We start from the raw sequence: 18,435 nt of genomic DNA on the forward strand, positions 1-18,435 counted from the left end.
GGGACCCAGGTCACCGGGTGCGCCAGCGTCCACTGTGGCAGCGCCAGCCCTTCTGCAGGGTGCTGGGTCCCCCAGAAGGAGCCGCAGGCTAAAGCCGGTCACTTGGCACCCCGACTGACATGCCCCAGGTGGGCCTCAGAAAAAGCTCGCCGGCACCCCAGGGACGCATCCCTGCAGAAGGAAGGCTTCCCGCCGGCCACAGGAAAGATGGCTGGTGGCGGGCCGGAGCCTAGCTCTTCCCTCACCAGCTGCCCTGAGCCCAGCCCTTCCCACAAAGGACCTCTCCTCCTCTGGGCCTCAAGGTCCCCACCAGGGAGTCCGGCTGCTGAGCCCCGACCTGTGTTCTGCCTCCCAGGGCTGGGGTCCCGGGTCCAGTCACCTGCTTCCAGAGGGATCCCGCGGGGTATGGAGGTGGGGTCGAAGGCCAGTGGGATGTGCCCTCGGTATAGGTCCACGCCGCTCACACCCCGCAGAAGGTGCTCGTAGGGCGAAATGGGGTGTGGGTGTTGCTCGGGCACTGTGCTGTGTGGGCTCTTGGCCACCTCTCGGGGCGTCGAGGTCAGTTTCCGGTCCTGGGACGCCTTGCTGGAGGACAGGCTGCCTGCAAAGACAGGCACGGTGGCTCCGGCCCCACGGACCCGTCCTTCCAGCCGCGGGCACGGATGGAGGCCAGCGTCCAGGGCCGTCACGGGGCCCCTCACGGGCCTCGGCCTCTGGCCCCCTGCCACCTTTGAATCCCTTCAGACAATTCCCCATGTCCTCTCATGCCTCGGTTCCCTGTTCAGTCCACCTAAGGGTCCCCGTGTGGCCTCTGCTTGGCGCCCAGCAGTGTCAGAGAGCTGGAGGCCCAGGGACAAACGTCCTAAGCCCACAGAGCTGGTGTTGGAGGTGGAAGACAGACGATAGAGCCGTGGAGGACCAAGGAGGTGGGAGCAGTGGATGCTCAGGATGAAACAGACTTGATCAGAACCAACAGGGGCCGGGAATCAGTCTCCCGGAGGACATGAACAGAGCCTGGGGGCTGACCAGGGGCCAGTGAAGCACAGATGGGAAGGCAGAGGGGTCGGCACATGCAAAGGCCCGGCGTGAGGACCCAGCAGAGAGATGCTGTTGGAAACAGCAGCCAGGAGAGGCGGGAAGCACCCTGGGGCTGTGGCAATGAGAAGCGGCCGCTGGACAGGCAGGAGCTGGGTGGGAGCCACCTGCCACCCCGTCTCGCTCACCTTCCTGCAGGCGTGGTGTGGGCTCCCGGGTGGTCACAGGTGAGCCGCGGGGCAGGTGGCTGGCGAAGGGCGCCCCGTGGTCCTCGTAGGCCAGGGGGCTCTGCCGCGGCTTGCCCAGCTCAGGCACAATGACCGGGGCCCCGCGGGTGATGGAGCCCCCGGCGCTGCCCACGGTGCCCGGCCGGCCCTTCAGGCTCTCCTCGTAGCAGGCACGCTCCAGCACCCGGGCATCTGCCATCACATCCAGCGGGTGCACCGGTGGGAAGGTGCGGCCAGGGCTGCCGATGATGGAGCGCACGTCGTGCTTCTTGGTGCCGGCGGAGGACGCGCCCGAGTCGTACTTCAGTGGGGTGCCCTGGGGAGACAGTGGGCTCCCTGCTTGGCGCGAGCTGGCCCAGAGGGCCTTGCCCACCCCGGGAGGGACACCTGCGTCCTGCCTGCCCCCGCCTGGCCTCACCCTGGCCAGCATACCTGGGGGCTGCGGGAAGGGGCAGAAGGCTCAGCGGTCAGTGAATCCTACCCCGGGCAAGGGGTGGATGGTCTGCTGGCCCTGGGCGGTCCTGGAAAGAGCCCCGCCCATGCGGGCCAAAGCTTCTCTGGCCAACAGGGACCCTCCATGGCCGGGGGCTCTCCCACTGTCCCAAGCCATGGCCCTGGACACTGAGCTCAGGGACAAGGTTCACGTTTATTCTGTGGGCCGGGAGGACGGCAGTGGAGCCGATGGTGGACAGGGACAGGTGTCCTGGGAGCGGCCCTGCCGTCTCGGCAGGTTCACTCAGCAACGTTTTAACCAGTCTCACGGGGCAGGGGGCGGGTCTGGCTCTAAGAGAATGTGCTAGAATCAGCCGGCCTAAGCTGGACACGTGGTGACCCACTCCAGTGGCCCCCAACTGCCCAGAAGCCGAGAGCCAATCGCTGCCCTCACATTTGATGGCCTTCCTGCTGCCCTGCGGTCCCCAGGGCCTGGACATCCTCGCCCAGGGATAGCTCACGGAGGCCCTGGGAGCCTGCACCACCTGGTGAGCCCCTCCCGACACGCCCTCCCCAGTCCTGCCAGCTGCACACTGGGCCACCTCTGACCAGGGGAGGGACAGTGGCCCGCAGGGGCAGCACCGAGTCCTTTCGCCACAGAGCAGGTCCTCCCCACTGGCTGAGTCTGCACCTTGCAGGACTCGGTTTAGGTTTTAGAGTCTGTGTTCAGTTCATGTGACCCTGGGCGAGTTCCTTGATTCCTCTGAACCTCGGCTAGTCACCAATAAAGTGGGGACAGTAAGGAAAAGCCCATGGCTGCCCGACGCCCAGGCCCCGCCCGCCGGGGCCGCACCTGTGTGATGGAGCCCTCCTTGAGCGGCCGTGGGGCCAGGGGCAGCTCGGGCGTGCGCCGCAGCTCCTCGCGGGGGATCTCGTGGATGGAGCGGCCCGCTTCCTTCACGGTGGCCACCAGGCCCTCCTGGGCCGGCTTCAGCTTCAGGGGGCCCAGGGCCTCCAAGGGCCGGGTCTTGTAGGCCTCGGCCAGGTCCCGCGGCGGCGGTGGGGGTGGCGGCGGCGTGCCCTCGCGCTTCAGGAGCTTGGCCTCCCGGCGCAGGTAGTCCTCCTGGGCCTCCACGTAGGACCGTGGGATCCCTGCCCAGGCGGAGGGGCCGACCCTCAGCACCTGCCGGCCACCCTGCCCGGCCCAGCCTGGGGCCGCCAGCCACCAGGGCCGGCCAGACTGCCTGAGTCCAAATGCTCCCGTGGGACCTGGGGCACGTGGCTTGACCTCTGGGTCTCGTTTCTTGTCCGAAAGCAGAACGCTAGCTACACACGCATGGCATGTGTCGTCGAGGACAGCAGCAGGGCTCAGAGGAGCACCTGTCGGCCAGGGCCAGGCCTGGAAGCTACCTCCAGACCCCAAAAAAGTGCTAGCATCAGAGCTGCAGGAGTCGCGCAGGCCCTGAGGTCCCACCAAGCCACCTCCCTGGCCGTGAGGGATGCAGACCAGCCGCCCTGCTCGTGGCGGGCACCCAGAAGGAGCTGCCATGCCTCCCACCCCACTGCCCCCGGCCAAGGCGCCTGCCAGGCCTGCCCCCGGCCGGAATCCAGGAGGCGCGGAGGCCGTACCTTGCGTGATGGAGCCTCGGCTGTGGTGCTGCTCCTTGAGGTGGGGGCTGTGCCGCTCAGGAGGGATGGCCCGGCCCATGAGACCTGGGCGGGAGAGGGCATGCGTCACGCGGGCCAGGAAGAGGGTCTGTGACCACGGCCCCACGACGCAAAGGGTGACACGGGACCCAGTGGGCACGTGCCCACTCTCGGGCCTCGCATGCCAGGGCGAGTCCGGGACCCCAGACTCAGCTGTCTGAATCAGGCCCGGCGCCCCACCGCCTGCCTGCAGGGAGCCCGGAAGCCCGGGGCAGGTGGAGGGCCCTATGCTCGTGCCCCTGGGTAGGCAGCGGGCCAGGACCCACCCTCGATGCCTGCTGAGGGGATGGCTCTGCCCACCCGGCCCTCCATCACGTCGTAGGTGCGCTTGGGGGCGGCCGTCTCGTGGGGTGGCCCCGAGCTGCTCCGGCCGTCCTCCTTGGAGCACTGGGACACAGACATGCCACCTGGGGAGCAGACAGAAGGCACAGTGAGGAGCCGGCCCCGCGGACGAGGCGGACAGCCGGCTGGCTGAGACCCCCGGGCCCGACACCAGCGCCCACGCTTCCCGGGGGCTCGGGTGGAGGCAGAGGTGCTGTCCGCGGCCAGCTCCGGCCCTCGGACTCTTACGCTGGCAAGGGGCCAGGTGTCTGTGCCCACACGCACAGGCACCAAGGCGCGACGCGCACACACGTGTGCAGATGAGGCCAGCGAGCGTGAGCCTGCCGGAGAGGCCTGCCCACAGGGCACCCGCCCAGCGGCCCCACGTGGCCCTGGCACAGCACAGCCAGGCATGCACAGGCGTGTGCCCTGGACACTGCGGCATAGAGAGGTGGCCCCTCCCGGCCAGGAACAGCCCAGAAGAGCCGGCTCCCGGCCAGGCAGGGCAGCGTCTGCACAGAAGCCTGGCACAAGGGCTCCCTGGGTCCTGAGTCCAGGGTGTCAGGGGCAAGGTCAGGGCCACAGCCCTACCGCCCCCCCCCCCCCCGCCGTGTGGTCGGACTGAAAGTGGCCCTAGAGCGGGCCAGCGGGGGCAGGGGACGGCTGGCCTCTGCCCTGCAGGGCTCAGATAAGAAGGGGTGGCAGCCAGCGGCCTCTGCTGCCCGCAGCTGTTCATCAGCCCTGGGAGGACAAGCTGCGGGCCACGGGGGCCTGGACCCCACCCTGACGCCAGCCTGTCAGCCCACAAGTGCCGCCTGAGGACTCGGCTGGCACTCAGGAGGCAGCTGTAGCTTGTCCCCAGCCCCCCGCTGCCCAGGAGCGGGGAGGGCCTGCCAGGCACAGGCAGCGGCAGCCGGAGGGGCCAGGGCTCCTAGGAAATACCCCGTCATGAGCCCTTTTCCCGCCCCCAGCGCCCAGGGCTCCCTGGTTCCAGACCTGGAGATGGAGGGGCTGGAGGAGCCGAGGCAGGGCAGGGCCCCTGGGCTGGGGTCACGCCAGCCTCCGCCTTCACAGCTGATGGGAGCGAGGGTTTGCAGGTGCAGGGCTGGGCCTGGCAGGGTGCCCGGGAGCCCAGGAGCCCAGGAGCCCAGGAGCCCAGGACTCTTCCCCCCATAGGCCGACCACAGTCCTCCTGAGTAGTAAAGAACTGGGCACTGGGCGAGGGAGCCCAGGTCAACCCTTACCTGATTTGCACACCTGCAGGGACAGGGAGGTCACTACCCTTTAGACTGGGCAACTGGGCCACTCCACCCTCTCTGCCCAGGGAGCCACACCCAGGGCAAGCACCCTTCTCCCCTGGTCCGGGCTGCCCATCTCCCGAGGGCCCATGGGTGCCCGTGGAAGGGCCAGGTGAGGGTGCACCCATCTCTGACACCCAGCTCAGCCACAGGAGGCAGATGGGAGGGTGTGGCCTCTGCTTGGCTCGTTCAAAGGCACGGCTGCCCTCTGACTCCACCATGGGGGATACTGCCTTCCTGACCAACTAGAGGCAGGGCCCGCGGTCTGGTGAACCTCAGGGAGGGACAGCTCCCCACAGCTCAGATCAACCAGGGCCTCTGGTTCCCTCTGGTGTGGCGTCCCAAGAGCTAACTGGTGGGACGTGGTCCGGTCCAGTCCCCGCTCCGTCCCCAGCCCTGGCATGGGCTCCCAGCCCACTCCTCAGCTCTCAGCCCACTCCTCTCCCACCAGCTGTCCGTCCTGGGCACCAGGGACCCCTGCAACCAGGGAGGAGGGGAGGCTGTGGGCCTCACTCACCCTCGTAGGACAGGACGTGGCCCTTCTTGCCTTCATAGATGACGTGGCCCTTGGGCAGGCTGTCTTCCCGGGCCCGGTCCAGGCGACTCGGGCTGTCCTCACCGATGATCCTGGTGATGGTGCCCTTGTACAGGACATCAGCTGGGGTGCCCTGCAGGGACAGAGACCTGAGCACAAGACCCCCGTGGCCCCAGCCACATGTATGCACACGTGCACAAGCCCACCAGGGCACATGTGCGACACACATGTGTTCTCTATGAAGGGACAGAGCCCACCAGGACAGGAGCACAGAGCAAGACAGTACCAGAACCTGGTGTCTCGCTGACCCAGGGCTGCCAGGTGACAACAGCCTGTCCGACACCATACCGACACCCGCAGTCCTGAAAATGGCCGAGCTGGAGGTGGCCACCGTGCTGCTTCAGATGGGGAAACCGAGGCTGGGGGTCGGGGGCTTTGCCCGGGCTGCCTGGCTAAGGGGCGACATGGGGCCTGGCCTGGAGGGCTCCCACCCGTCCCTGGTCTCGGAGCCTTGGTCAGCAGTCCTCAGAGGGCTGGGCGGGGGACTCCGCTCCTGCCTGGGTCCTTCCCACGCCAACACCTGGTTTCCAGAACCAGGACCGGGCTCTGCGGGGCCGGTGAGAAACTGCTCTTGGGCTCCCCGATCTTGGCACCAGTGGTGTCGGGCTGGTGACAGCTTGGGGCCGTCCCAGGCCTTGGAGAATGCTTGTAGTATCCTTGGCCTGGCCCACTGATTCACACTCCCGAGTCTGTCCCCAAGCCGTGACAATCACAAGTATCTCCAATGTCGCCTGGTGGTAAGACTGTCCCCCATCTGAGAACCACTCCTTCAAAGGGAGTGAGCCCTTCAGGATCTGCTCAAGCAGAGAGCAGGTTGCTGGGGGGCCTCCTGCCTTGGCAACTTCTGGGAACACAGTGGACCTGTTAGGACGCAGCTCTGCAACCAGCTCTTTGGGGATCAAACTTTACCACCCAGCTGCTATGTGACCTTTGTCAAGTCACCTCGCCTCTCTGGGTCCCAGCTTGCACATCTACAAAATGAAGACTGGACTATCTGCAACTCTCAAAGGCACCTGGCACAGACAAGGTGTCCCCAGATCCACAGCTCCCTCTATCTTCTGTGATCTCAGGAAGAGATTCAGTGACGTGGAGTCCTACTGTGTGCCAGGCCCTGAGCTGGGAAACTGAGTCTCCTGCTGGACTCCGCTGAGGCATGCACCCGGGGGCGGGAGCACCTGGTGAGCCCTGAGCGTGGACCCCGGACCCTGGTCTGCGAGGAGAGAGCAATACCCCTGAACTCTGCGGCTCCGCCAGCCACCCAGGCAGAGGCTGCACAGGAGGGGCAGAGGCGCGGGGGACCTCAGGCCAGGTGGCAGTTCAACACGTGGATCCTGTGGGGGATCTGACCTCCAGGCAGGAAAGGCCCTTCCAGGGCCGCTGGCCTGAGTGTACCTGTCCCTGTGTCTCGGGGCAGAGCAGCCCTGTGCCAGGAGCTCCGTGGCTTCCCATGCAGCAGGACACCTGATGGACAGGCTGCTGTGGAACCAGGGCTTCACGTGCACGCCACGGCAGGGTGGGGGACGGGGACGCAGCTGGGCTGCTGGCTCTGTCTGGGGTGGGCCGTGGACGAAGTCCTTGGAACACAGATGCCTCTGCCTACTGCAAGGCCTCTTGGTACTGCCCCCAGGTGCGGGAAGGACCAAGCAGGTCCAGGAGCAGGGTGGCCTCAGGAGGCCTCGGGCAGCCAAACTGGCCCGGGGTGAGGTGCTCCCCGCCGGCCAGTGCCCCTCCCAACCTCACCTGCCTCGTAGGTTCTGGCAGCTGCCACTCGGCCAGTCAACTGAGGGGGCGGGCGTGGCCAGGAGGTGAGGTCCTGGCTGCCTGGACGCGTGGCAGGGGCAGGCCAGGAGTGTCAACCTTGACCTCGAACCCCCGAGGCTTCATGAAGACGCACACCACGGGGGAAACCGAGCCAGGGAGGGGCCCCGAGAGCAGCCGAGCTGGGGCCCACGTGCCGCTGTGGTCTCAAACCCACGGGTTTCAGAGGCACAGCACTGAAGGGTGCCATGCCCACCTGGTGGCCACAGTTCCACCGACTGCGTGCACGTGCCGGGTACGTGACGGGATGTGCGCACGCCCCCGTCCCCCGGCATTCACGCCAGGGCTGGGCCGGCTGGCACAAACCCAGCTCTGCTGCTCCCAGCAGGCACCAGAGGCCACCACGTGCCCTCGCGCCCGCTGTTCCTGGGGCTCCTGCCTGGCCTGGCTGACACGTGGCCCCCCAACTGGCCGGCTAAGGGGACTCCGGAGCCAGGCCTGCTCAGCCACAGGACTTCACTGATTCAGAGGGCCCCGCGCAGGCGCCTTGTCCAGAGCCGCCCCCTCTGCCATGCATGCTCCCCACAACGCAGACCAGATGACGCCCATGCCCCAGGAGGCTGGCCGCCCCTCACGCCTTGCCAGGGTACCTACGTGGGTGATGGAGCCCCGGTAGGTGCTGGGGCTCTCGGAGGGCACCCGTGTGCTGGGGATGCCTCTGGTGATGCTCCCGCCTGGGACCGAGCCCAGGGCTGTCCCTGCAAGACAGCACGAGGGCCCTCGGTGGCTGCAGGCCCCGCCCAGGCCAGGGTGGGGTGGCCCAGGGCAGATGCCGGGGACCTGGGCGGGAGGGGGCCCGGGGCAGATGCCGGGGACCTGGGCGGGAGGGGGCCCGGGGCAGATGCCAGGGACCTGGGCGGGGTGGCCTGGGGCCAGCACCTCACCTCTCAGCACAGACATCTCCTGGGCTGTAGGTGCTCCCAGGTTCTCAGGGGGACCAGCCTGGCCCCGTGGGGACAGCTGCTCCTGCTTTACTGCACTGAAGGGTGCTGCAGACCAGCAGGAGGGGTGGGCAGGTGAGCACTGGGCACCCTGGGATGAGTCCCCACTGCTACCTGGAGCCCCTTGCCCACGAGACGCCCTCCCTCGCTCCCTCTCAGGACTGCCAGCTCTCCGTTGCTTCCTGGAGTCCCCAGCCCCTGGCGCCTTCCCTCGCCCTCTGTAGGGCCACAGACGCGGGCCCAGGTCCTCACCCAGCTTCTTGGGGTCCACGGTGAGAGGCAGCCCCACGCCGACGGGGCCCACGGGGGCCTTGGCGTGCTCCGAGTATGGGACGTGGAGCTGGACAGACACTCCCTGCAGGGCAGGGGGGGTCACAGGGGCCCTGCGTCAGAGCGCTGCCGTCCACCCTGCCACGCACCTGCGTGACTGCACCAGGCCAGCGTCACTTCCCGGCCTCCCTCTGCTCCCTGGTGCAGTCTGAAGGACATGGTGTGCAGAAGCAGCCGGGCCAAGTGGACACCACATGAGGGGACAGGCCAGCGAGGTGACGGGCAGAAAGCCACACCCGTGTGCTCACCCAGGGACACCCTCCTACTCCACTCTCCACCAGCGGGAAGGGCGGTGCGGCCCGAGTCACCGGCCTGAGGCCGCAGTGTGGTCCAGGACCCCTGCTCTGGCCTGCCCTCTGTGGTGACCGCCCAGGTCCCAGGTGTCCAGGGCTCCCCGACGCGGCGGGCCCAGGGGCCCAGACAGACGGGCAGCCGGGCTCCAGGGGGTGCGCTTGGGCTCCCGTCCTCACCTGGGAGGAGGCAGCCAAGTGCCTCTCGAGGACGCCAGGGTGCCTGGAGGAGATGAGGGGCGGTGGGTTGCAGACGGTGGCAGGGCGTGGCAGAACTGGCCGGGCGCTGTCATGGAGGCCCAGGGGCAGCGGGTGACCTGCGGGGCACACATCCGTTGTGGGGCCCACGAGCCCTGGACCCTCTGCCTTTCCTGCTGCAGTGCCCTCTGCACAGGCCTCTGACCCCGGGACGAGTCCTCTGCCTGCGCCGCCACCCATTGAGCCTCCCTTGGCCCCCGAGCTGCTTGGCCCTGGGCTGACCGCTCGGCTCCCGCTTGGGCTCCCTGGGACTCCCTGTCAGCTGGCCCTTGGGAGTCTGCTGCCCTCGCAAGAGCCAAAGGGATCTTCCAGGTGCATGGATTCCCACCCGCACCTGCTAGGAACCGTCAGGGCTGCCCACTGCCTTCCGGACAGTCACCCCGGACTGTTCCCTGGCTGTCCCCTTCCCCGGCCCACGGTGGCCTGCTGGCTGCCTGAGCTCCCCGGGATCCTTCCTGACTCCGACCTTGGCACACGTGCCGTGCCTGGCGGCCGGCCCCGCTCCTCCCACCCCTGGCCGCTCGTCCGAGGGCCTCCTCAGCTCAGGTCAGCCTGTGGCCGCTGGCTGTGCCTGGCACTGCTGGCAGGGACTTGTGGACCCAACTCGTAACAAACGGCCCAAAGAAGCCCCCAGCCCGTTCCAGGGGCCCCCACCAGCTGATTCTCTGGCTCCAAGCCCCTCGTGGGATGCGGACCCTGCCTCGCCTGCCCCTGCTGGCTCCGGTACCTCTGGTGGCCTCCTGACCTGCCAGATTGGTCCCACCCCTGTGGGCACCCCAAAGCTCGGAGACACGTCCTCCCAGCCACCACACAGGTCACCCCTCCAGCTGGCCCTGACCCTCAAACCTTCCCCACGTGGTTCAGGACCAGGGCAAACAGCCAGTGCCCGATGACGGAGCCCGTGCTGAGGAGCGTGTCAGCACAGAAGCCCAAGGTGGACTGCGTACTCACCCGGTGGCGCATAGGCGAAGGCTGAGGGGTCTGGGGCATGCGGGGAGGCCTTGATCACCTCCCGAGGGGGCACAGGGAAGGGCAGGCCCGAGGTCCAGCAAGGGGGCTCTGCAGGCAACTTCTGGCCCTCGGCCGCGAAGGTTGGGAAAAATGCAGGCTTCTCTGTGGAGGGCATGAGGCAGGAGGTCAGGTGGTTCCCAGCTGTCCCTGGGATCCCACGACCCTGGCCGCCAGCCCAGCAGAATGGGCCTGAGATGGCTGGGGCTCCTGCAGGACACCTTCGCATCTGCATCCGGGATGCTGCTATGTCCCTGTGACACGTGGGACGTCTCAGGACTGGGCTGCCCTCGAGACCAGAGGGAAGCTCTGGGCACAGGAAGGGCTGCTGGCTCTGGGGACCCTGTGGGCACAGGACCAAGGCCAGGGAGCCAGAGGGCCTGGTAGGCCCAGCCCCACCTGGGTGCCCCAATGCTGCCCCTCGCTCAGGGCTGCTGCCCGCGGCCCGAGAAGTCACTCTGTGCTACCCCATGGAGGGCACTGCCCAGGATGCGCCAGCGGGGTCAAGCAGATGGGTCCCGACCCGAGCGGCAACGTGGCAGGGCCCGCCACCTGCTGAACAAATGCCAGCACATGCCCAGCCCAGCCCAGGCCCCGCCAGGTCCTGCAGGCATGCCAGACTGAGACCCAGGTACCATCAGCAGACGTCACTGAGGTCCCCAGCCAGCCAGCGGCAGGTCAGAACCCATGTGGGGTGTGTGGTGACAGGAGGTGAGCCCTCCAGGGCCTCCCACGGGCCGTCACTTAGCATCAGCACAGGTAACCACATGGGGCTCCCCGGGGCCCACAGTGACGGTCCGTGGTCACAGACGGGAAAACTGAGGCCCAGGGGCCAGGCGGGAACTTTGAGGCCAGGGGGGTGGGCTGCAGCCAAGGCCTTCCCTCCTGTCCATAGGAAGAGCAGTCATGGTGACCCTCAATCTGCAGGCCTGGCAGTGCCCTTGGACATGGCCAGGGGCCCTAGGGCCCAGACTGCCTCAAGTGTCCTCCCACGGGCCTCACGCCCTTGGCGGAAGCTCCAGACCAACGCTGAGGGAGACACCTGGTCCAGAGGGGGCGTGGGGACGCCCTGTGGGAATGACCGAGGCGCTGGGGCGGGCCTGGCAGGGAGGCGCTATCTCCTGGGCCAGCTCTCCAACTGAAGGTGGTCCTGAAGGCCCACTGGGGCACGGCGGGAGAGGGCAGAGGTGAACAGGCAGTGCCTGCTGTAGGCACAGCCTGTGAGGGGCAGCCTCTTCCTAGGACAGGCAGTGTCCCTGAGCCTGTGCCCGGGGGGCAGCAGGCACGGAGTGACTTGGTGTGGAGCCCATCCTGGTGGAGGCGCCCCTGCAGGCCTGCCCCAGGCCAGCAGATTCCGAAAACACCCTGGACGTACACCCTCGTCCAGCGGAGGGGGCTGGGGAGGAGGCCCAGGGCTGGAGGGAAACCTGGGCCAGGCCAGGCTGGCAGGTCACAGAGAGCTGGGACCTAGCCTGGCTGAGCTGCTCTGCACAGGGCCAGGGGCTGGGGACTTGCTTCCTGAGAGACAAGAGGGTCCGGGGGGCTGAGCTGCAGTCAGGACTACAGACGCAAAGAGACTGTGCTGTCCCCCCAGGAAACAGCGCGGCAGAGGCCCGAGCCCCCGGAGGGCCAGGCGTCAGCACAAAACCCTGCTGGCCCACTTTCCCCTGGAGGGGCCTGTGACCCAGCCCAGCTGGTCCTGGCAGGCCTCCAGGGTTCCAGCCTGTTCAGAGCTGACACCGGCCGAGCTGCCCAGGCCCCTGACTGGGATACACAGCTCTCCCCAGGCTGCTGTCCTGAGTCTGGAATGTCCTCCTAGAGCAACCGAGTTACACCCGGCACCCTGGCCCAGGGCAGCCCATCCCTCCTCACAGGGACCCAAGCCCTCGTCCATGGCCAAGGGCAAGCAGGGCTTCCTGGGGAGATGATATGACCGAGGTGAGGGAGGGGCAGTGGGCGGTGGTCCCAGTCGCAGCGTGCTGGTCCAGAGACCAGCCTGGGGGCTGCTGCTTCTGACCCTGGAGTGGCCAGCAGGCGCAACTCGGGGGCCAGTCACAGCACCTGTGCCAGCCCACGTCAAAGGGCAGCACCTACGGCATGCGTATGTGAGGGGGACGGTCTGGGGAGGACTCTGGATGCGTTATGTCCCGTGCGGAACACGGCAGAGCAAGGTAAGCAGGCCTCAGGCTCTGACCTTGCCTTGGTGGTGATGGCATGGCTGGGGACTTGCCCTCGGCTCCCCAGTGGGGCCAGCCACCTCAGCCTGGAACAAAGGTCAGGCAAGAGCCGGGGATACCCTCTCCTGCTGGCCGGGCACCTGGTCTGTGGTTCTGGAGGACCACGTGTGGACTGAGTCACACCCATGTACAGGCTGGTAGTTTTGAACTAGCGCAGTGCTTTGGAAAACTGAGTGTAGAGGTCACATGGAGACGGCTCCCCTGAGGGCCACCAGGGCCCGACTGGCCCGTAGCGATTAGGGTGGGCCAGCCCACACCCACGCAGAGGAGCCACGGGCCCTGGCCGGCCCGCCACTTCACAGCAGACCTGGCTTACACCGCGCACTCACCCTCCTGCTCGCGGGGGGGCGCGGGGCTCCTGCTGCCACAGCCTCGCGGGCTGCCGCAGGGCTGCGGGGGGCTGTCGCGCTCCAGAGGCAGGTGCTGCGGGGTGGGGGGCGCCGGGTCCTCCCGGGGTGGCTCGTGGACCTTGGTGACCTGCTGGGGAAGAAGGCAGAAGTGAGCATCCTTACAGTGTCCAAGGTGACAGGTCAGCAAGTGGCCTGCATGTGCCAGCCTGGAATCAGCCCAGAGGGGCACGGGTTGGCACCTGCTCCGACAGAAGGGCCCTAGTTCGCTGCCTCCCTGAGACCCAAATCGCACAAAGACCGGGCCGGGAGGAGGACAGTGCTGACCCGGGGAGCGGTGTGTGGCCTAGCATGCCCAGGACCGACACTCATAAAGGCTGACCTGCGGCCCTGCCAGGGGGCTGGAGCCCCCACCCCCACCCATGCACCTGGGAGGAGGGGCCATCTCTTGGAAGGGACGCCTCTGAAGGCCCACAGGCCTGGCCAGGAGAATGTCCGGGGCGGAGGCTCCTGAAGGGCCCTAGGGTGGAACTAGGGGGGCTCCCACATTTCTCTGGCCGAGACACAGGGCTGCTTCCTGCCTCCCCAGACTGGCCCGGGCCTCAGGAGGTCCTCGGAAGGAGGAGGCCGCAGCCAGCCCCAGGGTGCTGGGGTCGCAGCAGGAAGACCCACAGGCTGCACTCTCCGCCTCCTTCAGCGCCCCCAGCCCGGAGCTTCCTCCAGCCATTCCGCCTCCACTCCCTGGGGGTCTCTTCAGGAAACAGGAGCGGGAAGAGCTGGCTGCAGGTGCAGCTCCAGCAGGCCGGGCTGCAACCCAGCCAGGCCCCCTGCTGGGACGGGAAGTCAAGGTCGGATGGGCTCCCGGGGAGCCCCGGGCAGGCACTCACAATGGGGGGGATGGCGGCCGCCCGCTGCTTCAGCTGCTTCAGGTCCAGTGGCTTCTGGGGTGACGTGTTGGCCCTGGGGTCACTGGTCGGGGTGAGGAGACGGGGCCTCGGGGACAGCAGCCTGAGGGGAGGCAGGTGTCAGGCCACGTGGGGCCCTCGCTGTGGGCTGCCACGCCTGCTCTCAGCTGGAGTCCCAGGGAAGGCGGCTCTCCTGTCCCCATGGCTTTTCACCTCAGCCCTGGGTGATGGGGTGGGGAGGGACTGGCCAGAGAATCCCTGAGAGGGACCAATGTCCAGTGCCACCCAGCCAATGCCCACTGTTCTCCTGAGGAATTGGCCAGCCAGAAGGAGGCACTTCTCTGCTCCATGCAGGCCTCACCAGGGCCAATGACCAGCCCAGAGGCCAGGAAGAAAGGCCTGGCCAGCAGCCTGGTCAGGAGCCCAGACTCAGCAACCACACCACGTGGGCCACGGGAAAGCCAAAGGCGCTGGCAGATCAAGGCCGAGGGTGATGAAGGGCCTCAGTGGAGGTCATGTACCACCCAGACCTGAGCAGCTCGGTGCCAGGACGGGCCCTGGGCACGGAGCCCAGCCGACTGTGCTTACTGGCGGCAGGTGGCGGGAGCGGCTGCTGGACCCTCTCCTGCCCGCCAACCGCACGGGCGTCAGAGAAGCGAGCCCGGGGGGCGTGCGGACGGCTGGCAGGGCTGCACACCGCCTGCCCTTCCGCCGTGGTGACCGTCCCTGCATCTGCTGTTTGGTGGCTCCCCAGCTGCTCAGAGGCCGTCACCTCCTCAGGTTTCCAAGAGGCCCAGCACAAGATGCCCTGTGGCTCCCCAGGGCTGCCGCGCCCCCTGCAGCCGGGGCCCCCAGAACATCTGTGACTGCGGAGCGCAGAGCACGTCCGGCCCTGGGCAGGGCACGAGGGAGAGGGCGGCCGCCTGGGGTCTAGGGTCCACTGGGAGGCCAGACCAGGGTGGGTCCCAGGATCCTGCATGTCCTTGAGGCACAGCCTGCCCTGGGCAGGGGCAAGGCAGGGGCCACAGCCTCCCAGGCGGAGGCCTCAACGGGAGTCCTGGTTAGGACGCGGCTGGTGCCACCCAGCCCCCGTGGAGCATGGCCCCGCGGCAGATGGAGAGGCGCACGCCCGCTGTGGAAGCCCCTCTCCACTCTGCTGCGGCAGGAACACGGGCACGTGACAGGCCAGCCCTGTGGGTACCAGCCTCCTGCCCGCATCTGCTGCACGCTCGGCTGAGCGGGAAAGGCAGGCAGACCTGGTGAGGCTGCAGCAGCTGCCCGCGGCACACAGGTGGGGCCGGACAAAGGAAGGTCACCCCGACCCCACACGGACGCCAGCCTCCTCGTCCCTCCCGCTCTCCTCCGCCCCCCTTGCCCACTCTGCCTGTCCAGCTCCGCCGGCTGCCAGCCCTGCCTGGCTCTGCTGCCTGGGCTGAGGCAGGCACCCCAACCTGGGTCCGAATGGCATGCGACCGCCAGTCCTGCACCCCAGCCAGCTGCCCGGCCCCGGGGGGCTCGTTCACCTCCTGCCTTTAAACCGGCGGCCACTGGGGAAAAGAGCCTGGCAGCTGCTCCAAGGGCTGACCCCACAGCCATCCCTCACCCAGCAACCCCACCCCGGTGTGTGCTCCAGGGACAGACACGTGTCCGCACAAAGGTGTCCACAACTGTCCGCGGCAAACTCCCGACGGCCAGAAAGCAAAAGCCAGGCTGAGGACGCGCAGCAGAGGGGCACTGGCCAGCACCTGCGGGGCCTTGTGGCCCTGCCCCCCCAGAAAACCAGGAAGGAACGGGGGAGTGTGGGAATGCCCGTGAGCGCAAGGGGGCACCAGGGTGCCCGAAGGAACGGGCACTGCCACCTGCCACCACGTGGCTGAGCCTCCCAAGAGCAGAGGCCAGCCACGGGGGCGCGGATGCAGTCAGTAGCTGCCAGGGGCTGGGGACGGGCTTCTTCCAGGGGTGGGGGAGATGCGCTGCGGCTCCAGAACGCACTAGAGAGGACTGCACCGCACGGTCGAGACAGCAAGTGCAGCAGCAGCAAGGTCACCCCCACGCCAGCCGCCAGCCAGGGCTCCGCACAGCAGAGGTGACTGTCAGGATGGTGGCAGCGGAGCGCGCTGGGGCTCGTGATGCACGAGAACGGAGAGCGAGGGCAGTCAGGCAGAGGCCCCTCCCAGGTGGTGTCACAGGGCGGCGGAGGGGGCTGCCTCTCCAGCCTCCAGCAGGTCCCCCGGGGACACCGGAGGCCCAGAGCCTTCTTTCTGAGCCCCAGCCCACAGTGAGGTGGGAGGAGGGGACTGGCCCAGGACAGCCCTCCAGATTCCCAGGGGCCTCCCGACCCCAGACCTCTAGGGGCAGAGAGGGCAGAATCCCGCACAAGGGTCTGGGTTCAAAGCCGTGGGGAGCCTGGGGGTGGAAGGCCTGGGGGACGCGGTGCAGTGGAAGCGGGTGGAGGCTGGAGGCTGGAGGCTGGCACTCCTGGCCTCCCCACCTCCCGCTGGCTCCTTCTCTGCTCTCCTTTTCTCCCAGGGAAGATGGTGCTTTTAGCCTCCTCCCTGGAGGCTGGGTGGGGCCAGGGCTCTGGGGCTGGCATGGAGCACGCGGCCAGCAGGTGCAGCCCACCAGCCCGGCCCTGCAGCGGAGGGTTCCCTGCAAATTCCCTGGGGCTAAGCGTGCCACAGGAGAGGACCACTGGGCAGGAGGCCTGATGCCCAAGGAGGCCACAGTGGAGGCCAGGGCGCACCGATGAGGAGCACTGGGCGGTGCCATTGCCTCCCGGCCTCCTGGGACCGGATCAGAGTCCCCGGTCATTGGGTTGGCCTGTGAGTGGCAAGCCCCCTGAGCCCCGAGGTCAGTCTCTAGCTTCCGACTCCGATGCTCCACGTCCTCCCTGCACCTACCCGCTGCCCTGTGCTCCTCACCGTCCACTGAATGCAAACTCGTCAGCCACAGGGCCTTTGCATGGTCGTCCCTCCTGCCCACTGGCCTCCCTCACACTAAGGACTCCAGCCACCTGCAAGGTCAGCTCTTAGGAGAGGCACTCCTGAGGGCCCCATCTCCCCCACCGTGTCCTCTACAGTGACCTCGCTTCCTCGCGCTGCTGCTTGCGGGTGACCGCTACGGTGTCTAGGCACTGCACTGCTGCCACGACCTTTCCGGGTTCTGGGCCCAGACACTGCAGCTGCACGCAGCCCCCTTGTGCTGCCCGGCAGGCAGCTGTGGTCACTGACTCAGACGGGCCAGCAGTGAGCGCCCAGGAGGGCAGCTTTGCCCAACGTGCAGATGGGAAACCGAGGAAGGGGCCTTTCCATGCCAGGCAGCCGCCAGGCCCTGCTCCAGGAAGCGGGCTCAGGAGGGCGGGCAGCGCGGCCCTGCCGCCGGAGCCGCCGCCCAGGTTGTCCAGCAGGACGACAGCAGACGGGGACGCAGAGGAAGACCTTTCTCTCGGAGTCACTGGGCCGGGGCGATGGTGGTGCAGCCATCCAGGTGCAGAGCCCACCAGGCCGGCCCGCCGGCGGGAGCGAGGTGCGGGAGGGTCTCCAGGACCCTGGGGTCGCGCGGGCCCAACAGCTCAGCTCTTCCTGGGAGGCCCTGGCTGAGGGCGTGCTCTGACGCATCTCGCCTGCGTCCTCCGGCGCCCGCCTGGCCTGCGTGGTCACGGCTGGCGGAGGAGGGATGGCGGGCTGCCAGCCAGGAAGAGGCCGCAGGCTGGCCCAAGTCCAGACCCACTCGCCGAGAGGGCAAGGCAGGCCCCCAGGCGGGGACTAGTCCGGTCACACAGGGTGTGACCAGCCAGGTGTCCTGACTCCCAGCCCAGGGTTCCTGCTCCCTGGGGCTGAACGCTGGACATCAGGCAGGAAGGTGGACGGCTGCCAGATCCACTGCAGCAGGGAAGGCCGCGTCCCTGGCGGGGCTGTCCGAGGACGGGGGGGCTGACAGACAGCACCCGTGGAGCACAGGCTCAGGGACGCCACCCCCCGCCTTCAGCCTGGGAAGGCCTCGGGTGCCCCACACAGCCTCCAGGAGGCCGCCCATCAGCAGGCTACCTGCAGCCCAGCGCCCTCCCGCCCAGCAGAGCGCGTTCCCAAGGCTCTGAGCTCAGGCAGCAGGGCCGGGCAGGGGCCACGGGCCTCACTGCTCCCTGGACAGGCCGGCAGCTGCCCCTGGCAAGCACGGCCGTGAGCCCTGTTTTCCAGGTTGCGCCAGGGAGCAGAGGCTTAGGGACTTGGTGCCCTCAGGAACCCGCCAGGTCTGTGCCCAGCTGAGGGCTACAGCAGACCATGGGGCCCCATGAGCAAAAGGGTCCTGTCTGTGGAGGCCCCAGGGACCCAGGCGCAGAGGCGGAGGACAGCATGGGCCACCTCCTGTTGAGGAACGAAGGGGCCCCAGAGTCCCGGGAGGACCTCCTTGCCAAACTGCCTAGGCCCCCGGACACGCCCAGGGTGAATCACGGCCGTGGAAAAGCCCGTCGAGCTGAAGGTCAGCATTTCCTCCCTCGCTCGGCCCAGAACTTTCCGAGACTCTGGGGCAGAGAACAGCCACACTGCTTTCAGGCACAATAGGAGGACCCGCCTGCCTCCTGGGACCGGTTCCCCTGGAGTCCTGACGCGGGCAGGGCTCCCAGGCCCTGGCTCGGGTGGATGGCGGGGCTCTGCACTGGCCTTGAGGGTCAGCACCTGCCAGGCC

General features: G+C 67.9%; 1 protein-coding gene across 1 annotated transcript in view; it reads right to left on the reverse strand.

Moving 5' to 3' along the window:
- The window catches only part of NCOR2 (nuclear receptor corepressor 2), a 99,083-nt gene that overhangs the window by 10,616 nt on the left and 70,032 nt on the right, over positions 1-18,435 (reverse strand). Inside the window, 13 exon segments of the mRNA XM_079150438.1 lie at positions 380-601; positions 1,224-1,578; positions 2,548-2,846; positions 3,324-3,407; positions 3,668-3,808; positions 5,538-5,688; positions 8,028-8,131; positions 8,318-8,422; positions 8,627-8,729; positions 9,175-9,311; positions 10,204-10,365; positions 12,827-12,977; positions 13,732-13,852. Of these exon segments, the coding sequence (XP_079006564.1) occupies positions 380-601; positions 1,224-1,578; positions 2,548-2,846; positions 3,324-3,407; positions 3,668-3,808; positions 5,538-5,688; positions 8,028-8,131; positions 8,318-8,422; positions 8,627-8,729; positions 9,175-9,311; positions 10,204-10,365; positions 12,827-12,977; positions 13,732-13,852 (2,135 nt within the window).

The sequence above is a fragment of the Sciurus vulgaris genome (assembly GCF_902686455.1).
Source record: "Sciurus vulgaris genome assembly, chromosome: 8".
Lineage (NCBI taxonomy): Eukaryota > Metazoa > Chordata > Mammalia > Rodentia > Sciuridae > Sciurus > Sciurus vulgaris.